At 35.6% G+C, this 24,306-nt stretch overlaps 1 protein-coding gene across 6 annotated transcripts in view; it reads left to right on the top strand.

The window, feature by feature from the left end:
• The window catches only part of Ralyl (RALY RNA binding protein like), a 688,169-nt gene that overhangs the window by 628,598 nt on the left and 35,265 nt on the right, over positions 1-24,306 (top strand). For 5 of the 6 annotated variants that reach the window (XM_085836023.1, XM_021157480.3, XM_021157482.3 and 2 more), the window contains 2 exons: positions 7,629-7,742; positions 20,843-21,015. In XM_085836023.1, the coding sequence (XP_085692149.1) occupies positions 7,629-7,742; positions 20,843-21,015 (287 nt within the window). The remainder of the gene's footprint in view (positions 1-7,628; positions 7,743-20,842; positions 21,016-24,306) is intronic. The other variant, XM_029475034.2, reaches the window with a different exon arrangement.

Below are 24,306 nucleotides of genomic sequence, written 5' to 3'. Positions count from 1 at the left end.
GTTGATAGCCTTAATGGAACACCAATATAAAATAAGTGACAGATTATTGTAAAAGCCATAAAGCATCTACAGGAAGTTAGAGGTAGCTTTGGCAATGCTGTAGCTCTAATGTTAGTTACTGACTATATTTTTCAATCAGAGAAATGAAGGAAATCCCTGTCCTTTCTTAAAAGTTTAAAAGAAATCAGACCTTTATGCACTTTCAAGACCCAAAGACATTTGCCTATTTTTTAATGAGATGCATATTTTCTGCTGAAATATACAAGAGATTTCTAATCTTAGCTCAGAGGTCTAGTATTTTTTGGCTAATTTGAAAATCAATAATCAAACTCAATAAAAATAATTTATTTTTATTTTACCCCATATTTGACATAGTCTAACTAATTAGCACATATCACATGATAAGTCCCATTTCCCACACCTGAAATAGAACACTGAGGAATTCATATAACAAGAAATAAGTAAACATGGCCCATTAATAAAGACAGTCAGTATTGATAGGCACACTATATTGGGAGGAATTATCAATATCAAGTAATAGGGACTCAACTTATTTCTATTTATCATATATATTTATGTTCTTATACCTTATGGTAAGTTGTTTACATACTTTTCCCACCAACTGTAAATTCCATGAGGCCAGGAAGGCAGCTCACTATAAGTAATTCTTGGCTTAGGGGTAAAGAGAAACTCAGACAGTCTTTGTCATCTTCTTAAACTTGACTTCATAGCTTCTGTGCTATGTAATCCTAAAAGACATTACTTCTTTCATTTAGTTATAATTTACAAAGTAATCTTAACAATACATGTGTCACCAAGTATTTTAATAATACATTTCTGTCATGTATTATAAGGTGTAAATATAATTGCTTATAAGTATGTTATAAGGAATCTCTCCATCTGAATGGAGGCACAGAGCAGATAACTAATGGAGAGTTATTGAATGGAATGACTTCATTTTCCATCTTATTCCTCTCACTATAGAAACATAGAAAGAATGAGTATTTATATATAAAGGCATAAAGTTTATGAATAAACATGCAAATATATTTAATTTTCCCACTTAAGAAATTATTTGGAAAGCATAAGAACTGTTCCAACTTATTTTAGCAAAATTCTTTGAAGTTTGACTTATTTCTTTACAAGAACTCTTTACAAGATTGGTAAATTAGGTTTGGAATGAAGAAGGGGAAAAGAGAAATGATGCAATTATGTTATATCAAAAAGAACAGGACTTAGATTTGTAGTATTAGGAATATTAAACATGGAATATAAATATACATTCTAAATAACCATGAAACACAGAGTTTCAAATGCCTAGAATTATAATAGTAATATTATTAATAAATAGTATATTTTGTCAGATAATTCTTTGCATGATGGTGCAATGGATTGTGGATTGTAGAATAGTCAACAGATCAAATGCTCATTAGATACCACCCTCCAGTTTTAATTTACAAACTGTCTTTTTTAGTGTAGCATGTCTACTCTTGAGTAAAGGTGCTCTCTATTATGAATCATTGATCTAAAAATTTATCTCCAGATTCTTTATTTGTCTCTGGATAGACTGAATCCAGAGATGCCTAAAATAAATTGAACTATTTTCATTTAATTCAAAATTGTACACATAGGGAGATGGTGTCGGTCTGCATGCCTAATTTCCTGTATATATCAATATCATATCTCATGATACAAAAAGAGAACCAGTCATTACTTTTTGACTATATAAAATGCAATAATATTTATCACAAAATAAATGCACTCTAAAGAAAACCAATTTGCAATGATTTGATATGGATTTACTTTTTAACAAAATTCTACTTTGATACTTGAGGAAAACCATATCAATTTGTCTGTATGCTAGAAACTGACTTCTACTGTCTCAAGCATCTTTCTTCCTTCCACAAAAGCTAATGTATCTTACAAGCTGTTTTCACTCATCAGGCTTCTGATTCTGGACCTACTGTCACTGTTTCATACGTTATTAAAAAGGATGTTCTATTCTATCCAATGTATCTTCACATATGAGGATTATTAATTAAAGGAATTATGGAACAGTTAAAATGGTTAGTGGCCAAAACCGTGCTTTTCTGTCATTTTCTTTCATCATAACATTTTGACAAGACATGGCTATAGTTATATATACTTCCATTTTTACCAACTTGGCTGCTTACTCATTCCCTCTTTGTCAGCTCCTAAGATTTTTGTTTTATGATTATTTTTGCCTGTCACATACATAAAAGTTAGGATAACATGTGCTATCCCAGTTGAAGCTAGCATGAAATCACCATATCTACATATATGCATACTGAATATTTTCTAGTATTTGTTGTTTCTAGACAATAAGACAAAGTTCTATTGTTAATCTGATAATAGAAAAGAAAGAATTGGAGGCTCTCTTTCCACAGAAGGAGTTTAGTTCTAGAACCTAAGCAAGTGAACAATTGTAAATTGACCCTGTGTCCCACAGATGCCCCAAATTCTACCTATACATTTCAGAATTCCATTTATGATGGCAAGATACAAATTTTTCTTTGGCAATTTACTTGATTTAACATCTCTTTTTAAGTCATTACAAACATTTTCAAATAAACAATGGCTGATTCAATCCCTAAACCTCAGAGCAGGAATTCACTAATCAGTAAAAGGCTGAGGGAGACTATCAAAACACACAGAATGGGGTGTTGAATATCCCAAGTGATTAATCAGGAGCTATTCACTCAAGATACTTATCATTTACTGTGGGATACAGACGTGCAAAACAAAAGTCAATAATCACTGAATGTGTAGCAGTAAATGTAACGTAATGGGCACCATTACAGAGATTACAGGTGAGACATTCACTCGTCAGTGGATTTGTAAAAGAGGAATTCATATGCAAACAACTCTACACCCTTAAAATTTTGGATAGATTTTCAAAGACACATTGGGGGGGGGGGCAGAAAAACTTTGATTAGAGAAACATGTTTGCACAATAATACATTACAACAATAGCATGAATCAGAATAAGTCCTTCCACCACTTACGGGGCCTATTGATGCTTGAGCATGGTACTAAGAAGCTTGTGCCTATTTCCTCTAAGGAAGAGGATGAAAATTATAAAGGTAGAGAAAATTCACCTAGCAGTTCCAGATCAGTTCACCAAGGCAGAAAGATAAGACAGATAACAAGCTTTCTTTTTTTAACAGGAAGCTGTTCTGTTAATGACAGGTGGGCATAGAGAAGACATGGAGCAAAGAGTTGAACACTCACTCAGAAATTTCTAGAGAGTAATACCATTTGAAATAGTTGAGTTTATACATTAATCACTTTCCTGTACTGTGATTATATTCTTAAGACAACTTAAGTCCGGGGAGGTTGAAAGTCAGGATTTCAGAGGGTTCTTCATGTTTGGTCCAATGTATTGAACATAACGTTATGGTAGGTAAGCCTATAACTTTTCATACTCTAGAGAACCAAGAGGGTAAGACAGGAAGTAGACAAGACAAACATACCTGTGAGAGCCATCCCCAGGGACTGACTTCTTCCAGTCATACCTTTTTTTTTTTTTTTACACTTTTTTATTTACTTTTTTATTAGGTATTTTCTTCATTTACATTTCCAATGCTATCCCAAAAGACCCTCATGCCCTCCCCCCACCCACTCCCACTTCTTGGCCCTGGCATTCCCCTGTACTGGGGCATATAAAGTTTGCAAAACCAGTGGGCCTCTCTTTCCACTGATGGCCGACTAGGCCATCTTCTGATACATATGCAGCTAGAGACACGAGCTCTGGGGTACTGGTTAGTTCATATTGTTGTTCCACCTATAGGGTTGCAGATCTTATTCCCTAAAGGTTATAAAGCCTGCTGAAAAAGTGCGACCAGTTGTGTCACAAGCATTCAAAACTCAAATCTCATGAAGGACATTTGGAATTATATAATAACACTTTTCATAAATGTGTTTCTTATCTGTCTTGCTATATAAAGAGAAGAGATTCTGGAAATTTTCAGTTATGTATAAGGCTGATGCCTTATCAATAGCCCCTCAGGAACTGTCTGAAAGTGAGTAGGTGAGTGGAAATTACAGGCCAAAAGAGAATGAAAGTGTATGCAGATATGTTAAATGCACAGCTGTGTTTAATTCCTATTTAACATGTAGTTTTTGGAAAAACATAATAGCACCTTTGCAGACTTCTAAAATTCTAAGTCTAGAAATACAGACTAGCAAAGGAGTGCCTGTCTCAATGAGTTAACTAACATCTCACAGGGTATTATCTTACAGAGCAAATGTTAGCAAAAAGAAAGGGGGTAAAAAGTAAAGAGGGAGAGAAGTTAGAGTACTAGAGGGACAGAGGTGCCCCTCTGAGAACTTCTCTCTAAGAAAGTGTCATGAGAGCACAAGACCAGAACAATCTGGATGAAGATATGGACTCTGACAGAGAAAAGGAGACAACAGACTTCAGCTAACTCCCTAGGCATGGGTAGACCTCCTTCCACATACAGCACTGAGATGAGGAATTGGTTTCCATATCTGTGGGAGACAGCACTGCTAACCCAGACTGCTCTTAGGACCCTTGTCAGTACTTGATGCTTACATGCCAGGAGGCAGGCAGTCTCTCTGTATAAGGTTAGAGACTCAGCTCATTATTTCATGGTTGGGCCCTGGAAGAACTGATGGAATATTCCTTGTAATGTAATGTGTACCCTTATATATTTCAAAGATGTTAAGTAGACTGAAATGTTAATATAGTCCTTCTCTATTCTTATAAAATACTGGTGGTAATTCTATACCTCAAACCTTGGCTCCCTGGACACTTACAGGTTCCTACCATGTAAACCCCAATGTCTAGTGCATTCTAATGCAGGTTTAATGTGAGATGTTAGTGACTTATCAATTTATAGTCCCTGTATGATAAACTGCAATTAATCAGTTAGAGCTAAGGATTAACTTATTTCCTCAGGAATACATTAGTTTCTAGCAACACCATTTTTATCATTGCAACCTTTTATCAGATAAAATATTTTCTATTAAATTTGATTGATTTAAGTAAAACTACATGATAAGCCTACACCAAAGAAAATGAGTATCATTCTTCAATGTAGAATCAATTTCTCATAGTGACAGATGATGTATTTCAAATTTAGCTGCACTTTAACAATGGTAATTTGATGTCTGAAATAACTGACATCCAGAGGGAGTCACTGTTGAAAGTGCATTCTTGTAGTTTGGCAGTTCTATCATGGACTTGCAGGAGACTCTTGTTTCTTGCAGTTTTTAATCTTACAAAGTACTTTGCACTAGAGAAATTTTTCACTTTAAAATTCTGATTTAATAAGGATTAAGTATATTTTGGACTGGGAAAATCATTTTCTATCTTTTGAGTATTATGTATTGTATAATACTTTATATATTAGAATTGACAAATATATAAAATTAAAACATAGCACTAATGTATTCAGAATTTCTTCAGAATATCTAAGCTAGGGTAAATATAAAATTGATGTAAAAATGATAAAAAGATGTGAATATCCCAGGTAGGCAGCACAGGTCTGTATTAAAGCTGGGGTAGTACTCAAAGCCTTCCTAATGAAGCTCAGAACTATTTAGTCTATTGGACTTTAGGATCTCTGTTGTGGGCCTCTAACAAAACCATGTGCTGTTTTAGATAAGTAAAATATGGACAGTGTATTGAATTTGTCAAAATAAGTTATATTATATATCCTCAACTTTTATCTAACTTCTATTATTAAAATTGTTCTTTAACCATAATGTGCATTCTGGTCACTCTCCATCCTCTCTCCCGTTTTTCTCATACCCATTAAGCTCCACCCTTTGTTTTGACACATTCCACAGTCATGTCCTTTGGCTTTGTTCTACAAGTCATTATATACAACTAGGGAGAACTGTGTAACGTGAGCTTATTGTTGGAAAAATCACCAATGGCTACAGAACTGAGGACAATGACTGCCAATTCTGGTAGCCCATAATCCAACAAGCAGGAGTAGGATCCAGTGAGTCCTTCCCAATACCTGATTGACTGTTGACAGGCCCAGTCTTATGTAGGCTTAATGCAGGCAAGTATACAGCCTCTGTGAGCTCTTGATTATGCAAGCACACGCACACAAACAGACACACACACAGATACACAAACTCGCTCATGCTGTTCTTACAACCTTGAGCCCTCCTTCCTTCCTTGTTACTTAGCCTCCCTGGGTCTATGAACTGTAAAGTGACTATCCATTACTTTACAACTAATGTTCATTTATAAGTGAGTACATACAATGTTTATCTTTCTGGGGCTGAGTTGCCTCAGTCATGATGATTTTTTTTTCCTCCTTACATCCATTTTTCTCCAAATTTCATGGTGATTTTTTTAACATCTGAGTAACACTCCAATATGTACCACATTTTTAAATCCATTCTTTGTTTTAGGAACATCTAACTTGTCTACAGTCTCTGGCTATGATGAACAAAGTTTATATGAACGTAGTTGAGCAAGTACCTTTGTGGTAGGATGGAGCATCCTTTGTGGATATATCAGGAAGTTTTCTTAAGCCCCTTAAAAATAAATAGTTAATTTAAATGACAACAAGCTATTAAGATATATTGTCTTTCTTATCTGATTTTTTCTATTGATGTGAACCAAACCTGGAGCCATTTGCTTGCAACATTCAACCACTGAGTTAAATTCCAACACGTTTGTTGTATTTTGAAATGCTTCTTTAAAAAGGAAAATTTGCCATTCATAACAGGCCCTATCTTTTCTTTAAAAATCAGATAAAATTCTAAAAAGCTAGAACTGGAACAAATTGCTGGATATATATATATATATATATATATATATATATATATATATATATATATCAGTAAAATGGTATAAGGTGTCATATGTCTGTAATTCCTGCACTCCAGAAACTGAAGCTGAAGGATGGTGCATTCAAGGACAGCTTGAGAACACAATAATACCTTATCTCACGATATATAGATAAATAAACCACAAATTAAATTCAGGTAAAAATCGTCAGAAGGATGATCTGTGTGTTTCCCTTCCACAGCTCCATGGCTTAAGAATAGGTTATGTTCAATCTGTCACTTTATTTTTAGAAAGGACTCAGGAAATATCATACTCTATCAATGACAAGTATGATATTTTTATTTCAGCTATAACTAAAATATCTGTCTTAAAAATATCACTGATGTCTAGCCATTAGTGCTTGACAATGGAGAAGTGCACTTCTCAATATCAAGGCATACAAAATATGTATTTCACGACATGGTAATTCAAAGTAGTAGAAACACAGATATCACTAATCCTTAAGCCAAGTCAGTTTTAAGTTGGAGTTTTATGAAGGCGTATTCTCTCACTTACCTGAGGAAGTGAAGACCCTGCACTATCCTGTTGAAATGTTTTCAGATTCTTCATCCTTTCTTGTCACCTTCAGTTAGAACATTGAGTATCAGAGTCTCACGTCCCTGTGAATCCTTATTTCTAATTAGAAATCCATGTACTATTTCAGGATGAGTGTGACAGGAAGCTGATGATTCACTGGAAATCCTCTAAGGCAATCTTGAGAAGCACTGTGTCTTGAATTGTATTCTAAGTGGTCCATTTGATGCCTTGTTTTCTTTCCACTTTCCCCTTCCAGTGAAATCAGATGAATTACAGACAATCAAGAAAGAATTAACCCAGATCAAAACTAAAATTGACTCCTTGCTGGGGCGCCTGGAGAAGATTGAGAAGCAGCAAAAGGCAGAAGCAGGTGAGTGGTGAGAAATCTTTGGCCACAGATAGAAATTAACCCAGCACCATCAATTATAGAACATAGGCCAGAGAGACACCAGCTGAGTCACCAAGGTAACACAAAGCAACCAACAAGTCTTGTAAGCCAAGAAGTACACTGATAGAGTTGACTAACTTTGGAACACATTAACCAATATTTCTAAGATGGAACTTATGAAAGGATAGCATTTTAATGGAACAATCAATAATATTTGAATCACAATTGATATTTTCTATCTCAATATTAAGTAATTTGTAAAAAAAATAAAGGTGAGTAGTGGATAGAGTTGTCAGGAGAATATATTATTCACATTTCATTAAATTTAAGCACAACATAGTACAAAAAAATTACAAAGACCATTATTACAAAGCCAAATTTCTCCCTGTGAAACATTCTTACCTGATTTCTGAGACCTGGAAGCCAGCAGTATGTCCCTGACAAACACAGGTCAAATTCGTGATTATTCCTTTCCCAGTCAGATGACTCTTTTTGAATTCTGAGCATAGCTCCCAGCCGCAGTCTAACACAGTTTTTACACGTTTTGGTACATTGTATTAAGATCATAAAAATGAGGTTTGGGATGAACTCAGAGCTGTTCCACATTTTGAGACTTGTGATTTTCAAGTCTTGTATGTGTTTCTCTCAAGCCTTGCCTTGCTCCAAGAATTATGTTAATAACTCTACGTGTGTGTGTGGGGGGGGGGGTATGTGTGTGTGTCTGTGTGTGTGTCTGTGTGTGTCTGTGTGTTTCTGTGTGTGTGTGTTACTAAGATTCACATAGGACGTAACTTCCTAGGAATTCCACTTCTTAAAAATCAAATAAGTGAACAATACAATTTTGAAATGTTTTTATTATTATTATTATTAAATCTAAGCTCCATTCACAGAATGCAAACAAAGATTCACCAGCATAAATCAATTTGTGACTTACCTGGGTCTTATGACCAGGTGTCAGATTTCCCTCACAGGTGCATTCCTGGCTGCCCTGAAGTGGGACTACTAGGCTACTTTTAGCTAATGAGAACATTTGGGGACTAAAATTGTGGCTGAGGCTCTTGTTTGGAACATAAAGCTCCTGGCTAGAACCTGTGGTTCTTGACCTAAGTAATTCAAGTAGGAGCCTGCCTACCTTTTGACTCTTGCCTATAACTGGAACCTACTTCCTGGTCAAGCTATGGAACATTTCTAGTCTAAATCACATCAGGTAATTCAACCTATGTTTTAAAATATCTCATTAAAAATAAGAGGAGTCAGTAACCCTCCCTGGCATGTTAATATGAAAGAGTCATGATAGATTAAATCGAAAAACTCTCATTGAAATTTTCTATAGCACATATTTTATACTGAGAAAAGTTATGGTTGCCTACACTTTTCAGTAAAGATATTTAGAGTTGCAAAAAGTTTTGATGCATTGTCTGCAGTGATAATCTAAAGTGTAGCTGTAACTGAAGTATCCTGTGATGTCGCCTAAGTCAATATTTCCCTTTGAGGAACTTCTGTAGAATTCATTATTATGTAAAACAACCCTTACAGCAAAAGACTTTGATAACCAATTTGCACTTCAGTTTAAAGGATTACAGAGAACTCATTTAAATATAAATCACCTCAAAGAGAAAAATGTGATCCTTATTGCAGCATATTATACCTTCCGGTTTCCTGCAATGGATCAGACCTGCCACAGATCGTGCTGGAAGATCATCTATAAACGCTAGCTGTCTAATTCAAGCCCTGATTTTCCTTTTATAAAAGCTGTCATCTTGCCTTTGCTCATCTTTAAACTTTTTCCAGTCATGAGACTGTTTCTTTCATAAATGTCAAGTCTTGTCCTTGCTATTGGCGTCTCTCTCTTCCTTTTACATGCTATGAAGAAAATGAAGGTATTTAATTTGTATCTTCTTTGTCCTTGTAATTGTCTTCTGAATAGCATCTATATTTTTGGAGATCACACAATCCTCTTCTTCACTTCCTGTATTTTCTCAGTGGAAAGAAATCAGAGTTATATGGAAAGACTTAACATTGTGTTGTGGAGAGAAGAGCAAAATGCATTAAAATTCATTAAAAGGTACTCAAAGCCTCCTTATTAAATCCAGGGGCACCAATTTTAACGCTTAATTAGTTGAAAGCTAATTACTGGGTAGCTAGCACTTATTCTTCATCATTGCTCTTTATATATAACATACCCTACTTGGTATTAGCTATGTAATAAGGAATGTTTCCAGCATAAATAGAGTAGAAGCAAGGAAACAGATGACTAGAAAGAAACTGCCACAGAATGTGGAGTGTGCCCTGAGCCCCAAATGGGGAAGTTCTGAGGGAGCTACATGAGGTTTGTTTCGCCACTGACTTCAAAGCAAATTCTCAAACTTTCAGACAAAATCACTCTAAAACACAGTCATATTACAATGAACTGTGTACACCATAAGTTGCCTGTAAGAGATAACTATGTGTATCTTCGTTTTGACATTATAATCTTTCTATGTATAAGGGCACATTTTCTTTAGCTACTTTGCACATTGTTATGTCATTTACTAAGACCATATATGTAGTAAGGCTTGAGGTCTTTTAAATTATACGCATAAACAATGCCCTGAAATGCATACCCAAACACTTAAAGTTAGGATTCCACCATGCATATATTGTTTTTTTCTACTGAATAAAACAACTTTAAAAAGATGCGATGAACATGGATTATGGAAAACAGCAATTAGCACTTTATATGTTTAACCTATAACTGGATTTCATTCTTAGATGATTCTTTAGAAGGAACAAAATGTAAATTATTCTATGCACACACACACACACACACACACACACACACAATTTATATGGCTATATGGCTGTCTTACATCATGATATCATATAACCAGGAAGGGTAACTATAATAAGAAATGAAAGATCATGCAGCACACAATGGGCAGAAATCATTCACATTAAAATTAATCACAGACTGATGCAAAAATACCGTGGAAATTATTCCATCTAGATTTATTCTGAAAAGCATGCCTAATGCTTGAGCAGTAGCTTTGCCTGGGTGGTTACAGTGTTAAGCTGAGAGTTAGACTGAAGGATCATAAACTTTTGTCTTAGTGGGTAAATGTATCCTTCCCCTATGTTTTCATACAGCAAAAAATTATAGACACGCAATGTTCAAAAATGGTCATATTGTAAGTTAATGTCAAGTTAATGTACAGGACTTCTTAGGGGATAATGGAAATTTTCAACTCTGGTATTCAAGGTTAAAACCTCTAGACCTAGAAAAACTTTACAGTTAATACCATCGTTGCTGCAACTCACACAGTTGTTTTTATCTGCTTGGTGACTAGTACATTTTCCCGTAACCACCCTTTGGTAGGCTGCTCTACAGGAGTCCAGATGGATTCAGCTTTACCTGAGTTAGCCATTCTTTCCATGTTATCTAACTCCATGTATATATAACAGTCAACTAAATATTTACGATTTCTAATACTCCTACATTTCTAAAGCATTTGAACACGTGGTTAATATATGAGTTCATCTAAACTGAATTAAAGTCTTGATTAAATCACCTCTAAATTCTCTTCCTAGAGTAATATCAACAAGTCACTTATTTGATTGTCTTGTAAGTTTATTATGTATCCTGGACTATTAATGTCTCTCATCTCTGCTCATCTACAGCTAGTCAAAAAGTTTGTAGAATGCAAAGCAAGGATTCTGAGCAGATCTTCATTCTCCAGCCTCTGCTGTGACCACTGATTCCTATTCTGTTCTCACTGGCAGTTTGCAGGCTGGTGATACTTCCAGTTAGATTCAGTGGTTTGAACTTGGCTTCTTTCTTTTACTGCTTGATAGTAACGATAATGCTTTGAAGTGAAGTTCCACTGCCATAATGAAAATAGAATAAAATTTCACAAATCAGATTACAGAGGAGGTTTATGTATAACTTACTACCGTCTAATAGTCCAACTCCAGTTTTAATATCAGAATTTCCATAATCATGGCTCTAAGTTAAGTATCCCAGAAATAGATATGAATGCATGAAGATCTGGGGAAAAAGAAAAAATTTCAAATTTCTCATTCTCAGTTGTCTTGGATATAATTTGACAGAGGACTACAAATTTCTAGAGAAGAGCTAAAATAATCAGGTATCAGACTGGATATATAATAAGCAAACTTGAGAAAATAAGAAAAATGAAAGGTTACACATTTTTATTAGACATGCATAGGATCCTAGGAGATTCATTTGGGAACCAGAGACACTCAAGAAGAAACACTGCCATGGCACCTTGTCTGAAGTCAGGTAGACAGCCCTGCAGAAACAAAGCCCCTCTGTGCGTCCATAGCAGCTATGATTATGTTAATAGCTCTCTAATACTATCCAAAACAATTGCCAGGTAGAATAGAATTTGAAAAGCAAACACCAAAAGAAAAGACCAAAGTACTCATTAAAAACAAATTGCACAGATCAAAAACTTTAAAACAAAATAACAAGAAAAACTGATTCATATCCTCAGAGAGATAGTAGTACTGTATTGATAAAATAACAACAAAACTACTAAACTCAGCATTCAAAAGGGTACATAAAAGTTTATAGAAATTAATATAAGCTAGCATAAATAAATAAATTGGAGAGCAAGAAGAAGAAACTAGGGAGAAACTCTGTATTAGAGTTGGGCATGAAAATGAAAAGAACATAAAAATATAGAATAAATAGAAGAGGGTTCTGAACAAAAGAAGAGGAAAGACCATTCAAAAACTATTCTTATATTTTAAGAAGAAAGTGAAACTGCAGGACATGGTTAACCAGATTGAACATCTATGGAGTACTTAAAGAAATACAGGAAAATACATGCAAATAAAACCATGCTATTGTGTTATACTGTAAAGGTCCATGACTCCCTCAGGAGTGTTACCTCAGACTCAAATAGTATGTAAACATAAAGAGTGTTTTATTCTGCAGAAATCCAGCATGCTGGGGTCTCCCCATTACCAAGCAGAGAGACAACCAAATGAGCGTACAGAATAGATTTAAAGCACACTAGGGGATTCTGGGGTAGATGGCCTCTCTCTTACTCCATCTCTAGAGGCATTCCACTACCTGGGCATGGGGGCAGAACTTGTTACTGGGGAGGTCTGGAAACTTGCTGACACATTGTCCTTGCTTTAGGCTAGGTGGCTGGGCAGTTTCTAGTTTTTGACTAGCTGCCTGAAGCCTGGATTTTTTTTAACTGACATGCCTTGACTTGTGTAGTGCTTGGCAACACAAAGTTAGGCCTAGTCTCTTTAGCTGCAAATTTCAAGCCTGCCATGGAGTCAGCCTGTCTAGTCCCTCTCAGTTCTAGAACCTGCAACAGAAAGTATCTTGAAACAATGAGGAAAGGACAGAGGAAAGGGAGAAAAAGCCAGAGCATATGACCGCTCACCAGCTACCCTGAAAACTGAAAGAACACGCAGAGAGAGAGAGAGAGAAAGAGAGAGAGAGTAAGAGAGCAAGAGAGAGAGAGTCATAGACAGAGTGAAGAGACAGAGAGAGACAGAGAGAGACAGAGAGTCAGAAACAAAGTCAGAGATACATGGAGAGACAGAGATAGACATAGAAACAGAGACAAGAGATATATCCTGTATGTATTGGTGAAAGACCTTACAACTTAATACTTATTTCTAATATCCAATCTACTAAGAATAAAGATGAATAAAAGGTATTCCAGATATGCAAGATACCAAAAGACTTAGCTCCAAATTACATGTTACAATGTTACAATACACATTGAAATCTGATATAATATGAACCTTTAATGAAGTATAGGAACATTCAGCAAGTTACAAATGCCCAGCACAAAAGAAGTCATTAAGGCTCCACCTGAAGCAAGAGGAACTAAGTGTCCTCAGGAGCAAAAAAATTAAGTATAGGAATGGATACGGTAAAAAGATCTCTTAGAGATGGTTGTAAGATTCTGATTGGGTAGGTGTTTTAGGTTTTAGCTTTTTCTTTTTCTTTTCTTTTTCTTTTTCTTTTCTTTTTTCCTTTCTTTTCTTTCTTTCTTTCTTTCTTTTTCTTTCCTTTTTCCTTCCTTCCTTCCTTCCTTCCTTCCTTCCTTCCTTTCTTCCTTTCCTCCTTTTCTCTTGCCATGCCTATTTATTCTGAAGCTGGATTTCAGTATCTTGCACAGGAAAGCAAGGTAGGTACCTCTGTCAGCTTGTATGTGCATATTTGCCTTGCTATAATGTTTCCCCATGCAGTACTGGGAAAATGCACTTCAGCACAAAGACAGAAGAGAGAAAAGGGGAAAGTACAGCTTTCCCCAAGCAGGAACCTGGTGATGAACTGGGCAAAAGGAATCGTTGAGATGGTTGTAGAGGAGATCCTAAGAGATAAGCTGGTCATGAGCTTTGCAGAAACACAAGCCAGATCAGACGCATGAGCCAGACCAAGAACACAAGCCACAGAAATCAGCCAGACTGATCACATCAAATCTCAAAAGAGGAGACAAAGTCAAAAAAGTTGAGAAAATAACACATGGTAGAGATAAATTTGCACATCTGTGTGGGAAAGGAATACATTTGTATAAGTCCTTAGAGTGGTCCCTTGAAACTAGCTTACTGAAAGCATAAGGCATTTTTAATTATAAATAAATTATAAGTAAAAAAAATAGTCTTTTTAAAGTAAGTTTAGGAAGATAGTATTTAGTGTATACTCGCAGCTTAGGTGTGCAAAACATTTAGAAGTTTAAAGTAAAAATTGAAAACTAAACTGACCAAATGTAGCTTGCAATGCTACTTCCTAGAAAGATGGAGAGTGAGTAGAAATTATTTAACCAATAAATGTCTATGAGACATTGAGAATTGTGTCAACAGGTAATTCATGAAGGATTAAAAGGAAGTGTAATTAGAAGCAGAAGGTGCCACATTTGAAATAATCAGTTAGGGGAGCAAAAGCCTTTAAAAACTGGAAATAGTGGGCAAACAGGAACGACACTTCACAACAGTAATTATTATCGGACTGCAAACCCTGCATGTCCATAAAGAAACTCACTTTAAGGAAAGCTGCCATGAATCTTCTACATTAACCTCAGATATACAGTAAAAGCACCTATACACTGACCACAAGGCATTAGGAAGACTCCTTTCAAGACTATTTCAATCTGAGCTGGGCACAGAACTCAACTGATTAAGGATCAGGGTGGAAAATGTACGAATGTTACACAAACTGCTTGAGATGTTCTGGAAGGTGTTGCCAGATCCTGGCCAATGTGGTTAAGCTAATTGTAGTTGATAGTTGTCTTTAGAAAAGTAGAGCTCTTCTCTCCAAATGTACTGAGAAATGGAGTCTATCCATCCATACAATGATGACCTGTTGGAGGGTCGGGACCTAGATATCGAGAACATTCATCAGTGGACAATACACATATCTCAAACAGACAAGGGAAGAAGAAGAAGCAAACATTTTCAAAGTGAAGGTTCTGAGAGGGAGTCTGTGCCTGGGGTCAGCAAGAAGTTTGGTAAACACAGAGGAACACAAATACTTTTTTGGTGAGAACTATTATGTCTTTGCTTCAGTTTAGATCTCATTTTCTTCTGTGTCCTATCTCTGTCCCATTACCACTCTGTAACTCTTGTCCGTTCCATTCACAAACTTGAGCATTAGCTTCTATTATTCCAATAGCTGCTGTTTCCTAATCTGACCTTTGTTAGCTTCCCCCACCTCACAGCTCTGATTTCCCCAAGACCACTGCCAATGCCCAGTGTTGATCCTGTCTCCCGTGTTCACAGTGCCTTAGTGCCTTGTTGAAGTGCATTTCACATATGCTTCCCTCCAAGGCTATCATCCAGTGATGTGACAGTTTTACTGAGTGGTGCAACCATCACCACAATTCACTCTTTAAGAAACATCACTTCCTGGGTTCTTTCCTCTTTGGCTCATCTTTCATGTGCCAAGTGAATTCACAATATTGAAACAGAAGACCACAGACAAGAGTGAGACAAAGTTAGGTGTATACCCCATAGAGATTGAATCTGTCTGGTTGTGAGACATTTGGAAAATTCCTCATAAAATTTACCAAATGAGAGAAACAATACCTCCTTCAACATTATAATGTTAAGTAAGCATAACATTCTGTTAATTTTCAAACGAGTCACATTAAAGTTTTAGTGATTCTTTGTGAACAACTTGGGGTTATTCTCTAAAAATTCATTTATGTAACTGAAATTTTAGTTAAAATATATTTCTCATATGTAACTTTCCTAAAGTTTATGTTTGCTACTAATAGCATCCATAATTAATTGAATATTTAGCAGCAGCATTTTTAAATCATTGAATTAAAACTCATAACTATTTAAAATAGAGTATTTAAAAAATAAACTTCAACTTAGCACGCAAAAGATTGATTGCAGAATACTGTCTTGCAATTAAAAAAAATGGGAGTGTTTTTGTATTAACAATCTTTTCTTTTGTCTAAGTACAGTTCAGCTGGTAATTATCTAACAATTAAGTCAGCATGTAAAAAGCTTAATTCCCACCTCAATCAATTTTCAGTCATATTGATAATAACTGTGAAGAAAATACAATTTAATAAAAATGCTTTGATGACAAATCCCAACAATTGTAACTTGTTTCCTGGATCATATATAGCTTTTGAAATAAAATTAGGCATGCTGAAAAAAATTTTAATATGAGGACAGAAATTTAACATCAAGTGACTTCTTTTCATGTCATTTGAAGTCCTAATTTTTCCTCCTGATTAGAAATACCAATCAGCTGGGCGGTGGTGGCGCACGCCTTTAATCCCAGCACTTGGGAGGCAGAGGCAGGCGGATTTCTGAGTTCAAGGCCAGCCTGGTCTACAAAGTGAGTTCCAGGACAGCCAGGGCTATACAGAGAAACCCTGTCTCGAAAACCAAAAAAAAAAAAAAAAAAAGAAATACCAATCATTGGCATTTTTCCTTTGATAATCATTGTTTGACTAAAATATGCTCCCTAACTGAACATATTTCTTCATTCTTGAACTTGGAGATTATTTTCTATTTGAAGCAATTCAAACTATCCTTTCCCTACATGTCTGATAAATGCCTCCGCATCCTATGACTCATTAGGAGAGAGCAGAGGCTGTTGAGGCAAAAGTCTTCCTCTGGATTCTTACTCTTACATGTTTTATTTATGCCTCAGTTTCCCTTTGTATAAAATGAGCAATACTATTTTACCGAAGCATGTTCCAAGGACTAATGCTTAAGGCGATTGCATGCTCAGCACTTTAGAACTCACTGTAGCACTAACTTGTGGTCACTATAAATATTTTCTTTCTGTAATAATCTTATAATTTAGATATCACTGGATTTTATATTTAACATTAACGGTTAGCTTTTGCAGTCCTTGTCCATACGTCTAAACAAAATTGTAATACTAACTCATTTCTATGGTCAAGAAGTAATCCATCACTTTAACATAAATAACCCAACAGAGAGGGTTATTCTTTTTCTTTTGCAGAACTGTCAATACATACATGAAAAGTTTTCTAAGGGTACTTCAGGCTCCATAGTCCACCTGATTCCTAGTGATTGGCTTTGGGACAGGATGTAGCAGCAACCTTCAGTTTGATTCTTCAGAACTTCTAATTTGCTACTATGGTGCCAAATGCAACTGCCATTTTACTTTTGTAGGAAGAATTGAAATGGAGACAGAGGTTTTTATTAATTTATTCCATAAAATTCATGAATATATTCAGAAAATGTTTCCATGTAAGACTGTAAGCTAGAAAACTGAAAGAAAAAGAGGAAAGAAAAGATAGATACAATTACTTCTACCACATAGAATCTCTACTGATAAATATGAATGCACACACACAATGCATACATATGCCTCTTCCTATATGTTCACACAAAAAGAATTATGGAGATAAAGCAAATGTTACAAAACTTAGATTAACCAAACACTGCTATTCATTCCTAAAAGAAATAAGTTAAATATTCAAAGTTAAAGAACTAGTTCCTTTACTTCGACTTCAACAAGATTTTTTGAGAGAGCAAAATTGATCATCTAGGTGCAAAACAGCAGCTTAATGAACAACTGTACTTTCATGTGTGATTTATTCATGGATCCTATAATTGTTCTGTATATGTGACACTTCCCACTGAGCCAATGACCTGTGCTCACCTTACCTTACAAAAATGCAGACTGGCCTCATTTCTGTTAAACTCCCATGAATTGATTACCATCATAATTAAGGGTTTTATATTTTTCATATTTTATCTCCTAAACATTTAAGCTTTCAAGTTAATGAATGAATGGATGAGGATAGCTTATAGGTTTGTCTTTCCAACCTTGAACTGTATTAATAAACTGTTGTCTTTGAAGTATACTCTCCATGGGAAAAATATATATATATAATATAGTATATATAAGAGACAGCGAACAACTTAATATATGTTTGTTTAAACAGAAATAGGAAGGCCATGAGAAAGCCAAGGCACAACATTATCTCTTCAATATGTTCTTAAAAGTGATAACTAATGCTGGGCGTGGTGGCGCATGCCTTTAATCCTAGCACTCGGGAGGCAGAGGCAGGTGGATTTCTGAGTTCGAGGCCAGCCTGGTCTACAAAGTGAGTTCCAGGACAGCCAGGGCTATACAGAGAAACCCTGTCTCGAAAAACCAAAAAAAAAAAAAAAAAAAGTGATAACTAGAGATTTTTGACAAGGGCAATTTGTATAGTAATCAAATAATCAATAAAGGTTTCACTTTAGAATTGTTTTGAGCTTTCATGCTCATGTGTTTTTGTGGTCCCAGGAGTTAAAAGGCACAGTCACATATTTTTGTCATTCAAAAAAAAATGCTATTTTAAGAATTCAATGTTACATTTTAGCTTACCTTTTAGAAAAGGAAACTACAATTCATAGGAATAGTAACAAGCAAAAATATGCACCCTATGTCTTATATCCCAATAACTTATATCATCACTTGTACTTGTATGGCATATAAAATAATAAAAGGTCATATCAATCAATTACCTGAAAATAAATCTCAGTTTGCAATGAACATCTCTTTATTGCTACTATGGGTCTGGCAAACAGTTTGAGAGGAATGTGGTCATATTTCCTACAGAGTTCAAACACTGAGACATCGGTAAGAGAACAGAAGATCCAATTTAATGTGGGTAAGAATTACCTAGATTTAGAAAAAGAAAACAAGATACTTTTGATTAGCAATATAGTAACTACTTTATAAGCCTCAGAGGATGTTCCATGGTTAAATCCCATAACCTTCAGAGAAAAAGAAAAAGTCTACAGTCCCACAGCTTTATCAGCATGCCATACATACATGAGGAGATAAAGCCCCTCTTGGGCTCAAAGCCCACACTGACTACATGCTGTAATGCTATCTTTAAGGCTAATAAATACATGGAAAATATTATACATAGATTCTGTGGATATATTAGGAAAGAAGTAGGCCATTTTAAGATGCCTACTATAACTATGTACTATAATTATAATTTTATTGAAACAAGGCCTGATATATGCAAGATTTTTAACCACCAATATATATAATATATATATATATATACACATAAAATGAGAATGTAATATCTCCTTTTGATGCAATTATATACATTTATGCCATTTTTGGCAGTCTATAAAATATTTTCCACATTACACATTGTTTATATTCAGGGCAAAATTTATGTATTTATGTGATATAATCATATGGCAATACTTAGAATAAAACTTGATATTTACAGCGCTACTAAGTAACCTAAATACCATTGGAACACTGACATCTGGAAGCAGGCAGGTCACGCCTTACCTATCTGCCTATTTTTAATCATATTTCTTATTTGTAGAATTAAAATGAAAGAATTTATTAATAGAAGAAATTACTTATAGAAAAATTATTTATAGAAGAAATTACTGTGATGATATTCAGCAAAGTGTAGGAAAAGTTACCCATATATTTATATAATAAACTTTTTTAAATGCTTATTGTATTTAATCAAAATTTATAGATCATTGGTTAGTTTCCTCTTAACACACCTTATGAAAAAAATAGGAAATGGTGTCCTTGATGTTTACTCTCTAAGGTATATTTACTGTCATGAAAGATGAGTAAGCAAGCCCAACATGAAGCCTGTTGAAAGCTCAAGCCAACTAGTAGAATGACACTTTCATAAAATAACAGTAAGCAAAATTGATGAAAACAGCATAACTTTTAAGAGTTGTTATCACAAGGGGGAAGTTGCAGAAAGAGAAACAAGATATGATCTGTGTGTCCAGTGCTTCTTTGAAGCTTCACAGGAGAAGAAAAGCCCATAGATAAATACCTACGAGGTTGTCAGCATTAATTCCATGTATGAACTTCTGCATTCCAGGATTGTGGTGTACCAATCCTGGAAAACTGGAGTGAGTTCTGTTACTGTGGCATGTAGCTTCGTTTGTTGAGCACTTACTATTTGCAAACCACTATACTAGCATTTCTATTTTCTGTGTCAAACTTTAAAAGCTTAGGAAACATTTATCTTATATTTGAGAGAGAGAGAGAGAGAGAGAGAGAGAGAGGGAGAGGGAGAGGGAGAGGGAGAGGGAGAGGGAGAGGGAGAGGGAGAGGGAGAGGGAGAGGGAGAGGGAGAGAGAGAGAGAGAGAGAGAGAGAGAGAGAGAGAGAGAGAGAGAGAGAGAGAGAGAGAGAGAGAGAGAGAGAGAGAGAATAGGCACATGGCAGGTCAATCATTTCTTCCTTCTAAAGCACTACATTCCAAGCAGTAAATCCTGACAGTCTGACATAAGAGCTTTTCAATCAGAGACTATCCTTTGAGTCTCATATAAAGTGAAGTACTTAGGAAGATCAGTTTGTTAATGTAAATATTTATTTATAAATCCTACCATCTAGAGACCCTCATTTTTTCCAATTTCAGTTTTAAATAAATTTGCTTACATGTGACCACACACAGATGTATGCGCGTAATTCAAGGACTGAATAAATTACTGAAAATATCCCTATCTTTTACATGCTGTTCACAGCTCACCCCTTTTAAAAGTTCCCTGTTTTTTGTTTTTCGGTTTTTACAAGTGACTTACTAGCAAGCCAAGGTAGTGGTCCTCTGCTTTCTCCCCTCCTAGAAGCTCAGAAGAAGCAATTGGAGGAGAGTATAGAGCTGATCCAAGACGAATGTGTGTCAGAGAATGCAGACCACTCCACAGAGGAGCCTGCTGAAGGAGGGCAAGAAGCTGATGGAGGAGAGATGACTGATGGGGTAGAGGAGGACTTCGATGAAGATGGGGGTCACGAGCTGGTAGGAATGCGACATTTGGATGTGTCCACATCTGTTGGGTGACAGCAATAGCACTTGATCGATCCATTCATTCTAAAATAAGAATTAAATCATTTGAGGCATTTTTTGAATCCTGTATCAATATGTTTGAGGGAACATCAGTATAGTGCTTTGCACGCAGCAAGTGCTCAATCATTTTTTTATTAATTTCAATTATGAGTGTGAAATGAATGTAAATATAAGTACTATATAGAATACTAGGTATACATAATGTCCCAAATGAAAGACTTTTTTTCCCTTCATTCTTCATCATGGGTTTTGCATTTGTACAGTTAAATGTGTGGGCAGATATAATATGCTAGTGACAGAAACCATCTCCTGCTAGACACATGAAACCTCCTTTTCAAACCTGTTTAAATTTTATACATTTACTTATGTTGTCTATGCATGTACACACATGCTTTCACACATGTATGCACATCTGAGAACAAGTTGCAGTTAGTTCTCATTTCCCACCATTTAGAAGACTCAGGTTGTCAGTCTTTACAGCAAGGACTTACCCACTGAGCCCTGTCTTTGGGCTTCCTTTAATTCGTAGTTTTACTTACTGATAGTAGTCACACTCACTATCCTCTCCACAGCTATCCTCTCCACAATGGGCCTTCCATGGTGACCCCTTAGTATGTTGTCACCTCATCATTTCCAGTGCCAACACTGCTTGACAATCAATTATTCTTGTTTGAGGATTTAGCTAACACCTGATTTTTTTTAAAGTTTTATTTCCACAACGTTGAAATTAGTACACTGTTCATTTGCAAATACCCTTTCCTTGACAACTACACCAGACACTTGGTAAAAACATGTTGATATTTTATCGACCATAAAATTAAATATTATATCTCAAAGAAACTGATTAATAATGATGGAGGATAGTGTGAATATTTGTGTGTGTGAGTGTGTGTCTAGGTATGTGTCGAATATGTGATTAATCCAATATTTATAGATGATCTGACTCACATATTATATATAAATATATTTGCTAGATAAATAATAACAGGTTCTTCCAGGTAATATTATATTCTCATTTATTATAAAACCTATCTTTATATTTTGGTTATTGTCATTGTTGTGTGATATAGTGGTAAACCTATCAATCAATTCAATGAAATTGTAATATATCATGATTCTATATTGATTTTTAATATCCAACTTTATTTAAATGCAATGGGACATTCATTTAAGCTTTTCAAATATAAACTTCCAACAATTACCATGTTTTCTTTAAAAGGTCATTTCAGATTGAGGTTTTCAAAATATGCTGTCTGCCCAGTGTTTTAGAATTATAATGAAATGTATTGATCAAAGACAAGAAGGATGAATAAATAAAGGCTTCTCAGTGTCTTTGCAGACAGAACCCTAACGCAGTAACATCATCTCCGGGCTTGCTCTCACCTGACATCTCTTTCAGGATTCCTTTGATGGATCTGCTAGAAGGATCTCATGGTGCTTTTCCAATGGCTGCCTCTCTTCATTTGTTTCTCAGCAGGGTTGTGTGTAACTAGCCACTTCCTTCTTCTCTGAGATTTCCACTGTTTAACATGACTTCAATGTCAGCTTATTTTGCTAGACATATCCCCTACATAGTCCTCATTTTAGTAGGACAGAACGTTGTACTTACTATTTCTGTCACTTTCCCAAGTTGAACTCATAGAATATCAGAGCTTCAAGTATTTTCCACAGACTAAAGATCTCTAAATCTACATTTCTATTTCTCATTACTTGACAGTACTTTTAATTATTATTAACTATTATTAACTAACCATGACTGATCCCATACTACCATCCAATAAATATTCCAGACAACATGGCCAGAATATTGTTAAGTTTTTTTCTGCTGCCTTTCCATGTCTTCTTCATTAAGTAAACATTGTCACCCATATACATGGTTATTATGACAATGAAAAGATATTATTTTTCCTCTTTTCCTATTTATTAATTTTGCCTCTAAATCACACCCTAATGAGAGTTGCATATCCAACAGAAATATCTTGGCCCAATTCATTCTTCTCTTTAGAGTCTTTTTCAGTCTGGATTGGTCCCATCCCTAGATGAAGCAAATAACAGGAAATAACAGGAAACTCTTATAACTTAGATGTCCATGAAGGAAAGCCAAGCATTCAGTCCATTCTGGGTATGACTTGAACTTCTAGTTTACATAGAGGAAGAACTGGGGGAGGGGAAGGGGTTCTATGTGGCTAAGCAGTTCTTGGTAGCCTGTGTGCTTCTCTTACTTTTGTTCTACTTCTTCAGGTAGTTCTAGAGATACCCTTGTCACAGGGAGAATCAGTCTGGTTCTCCTGAAATATTTGGACTTACATAAGAGGGGGCTTTTCACAAGGCTGATCTGTCTGAGAGGTTTTTCTATTCCTAGAAGTCAGAAAGCTTCAGGCTTAGTATGAGGACTAGAGAGTTTCAGGTGTCTTTTTGAGGGGAATGTAGAGAAAAAAATGTAAAAATTGACAGTACGATGCTTGGGTTAGTCTTGACTTTTTTCGCTAACCCCCAAAAGAGGATGAGATAACTTGAGTGTCACCAATTTTGAGACAGACCCTCCTTGCATGATTGAACATTATATATACATATATATATATGAACATATATATATATATATGTGTGTGTGTGTGTGTGTGTGTGTGTGTGTGTGTGTGTGTGCAAAATTAAGTGGAAATGTATTCCCAGCCCCCTCTAAAGAAAACAGATGCAAAATGAAGACAAATATGAAAGGCTTTCCTGCTGCTTGCTGTTGCCATAGAACCCACGTGAAGAATTACACAAAAGTAGCTCCTCAGAACCTGCACAGGGGAAAGAAAAGTGCCAAAGTGGTTAAGGAATAGAGAAAATGGGATGGAGCAAATAGGATAAGATCGAGTTACCCTCTTCAGTGTTGAGATCAGAAGTATGTGTGATAACATGATTGATTCATAGGGGATTACAGTGGAGGTATCAGGATCAAAAGTCACCACAGATGAAAGCCCCAAGAACTGAGAACCAAGTGAGGAACAGATCATCTCAACTGTCATGATATCATTCCAACTACTCAAAGAACTAAGGGACTGAGGTATTTCCTCAACTGACAAACAAGAGGTTGCATATCTGGTTTTAGTCCCAGATCTCTCACCTAGTCAAATAGAATAACAAACAAATAACTTTATTGAGTCTTAAGCTTATTGTGTCCTACAATGTAAGATTAAATCCGAAATTTCTTCATGTACTTGTGTGCGTGTGTGCATATGTGTGTGCATATGTGTGTGC

Source organism: Mus caroli, unplaced genomic scaffold, assembly GCF_978045245.1.
Source record: "Mus caroli unplaced genomic scaffold, Mus_caroli_1 scaffold_3, whole genome shotgun sequence".
Taxonomy (NCBI): domain Eukaryota; kingdom Metazoa; phylum Chordata; class Mammalia; order Rodentia; family Muridae; genus Mus; species Mus caroli.
The sequence above is the reverse complement of the archived record's forward strand: the minus strand, read 5'-3'. Positions and strand labels throughout refer to the sequence as shown.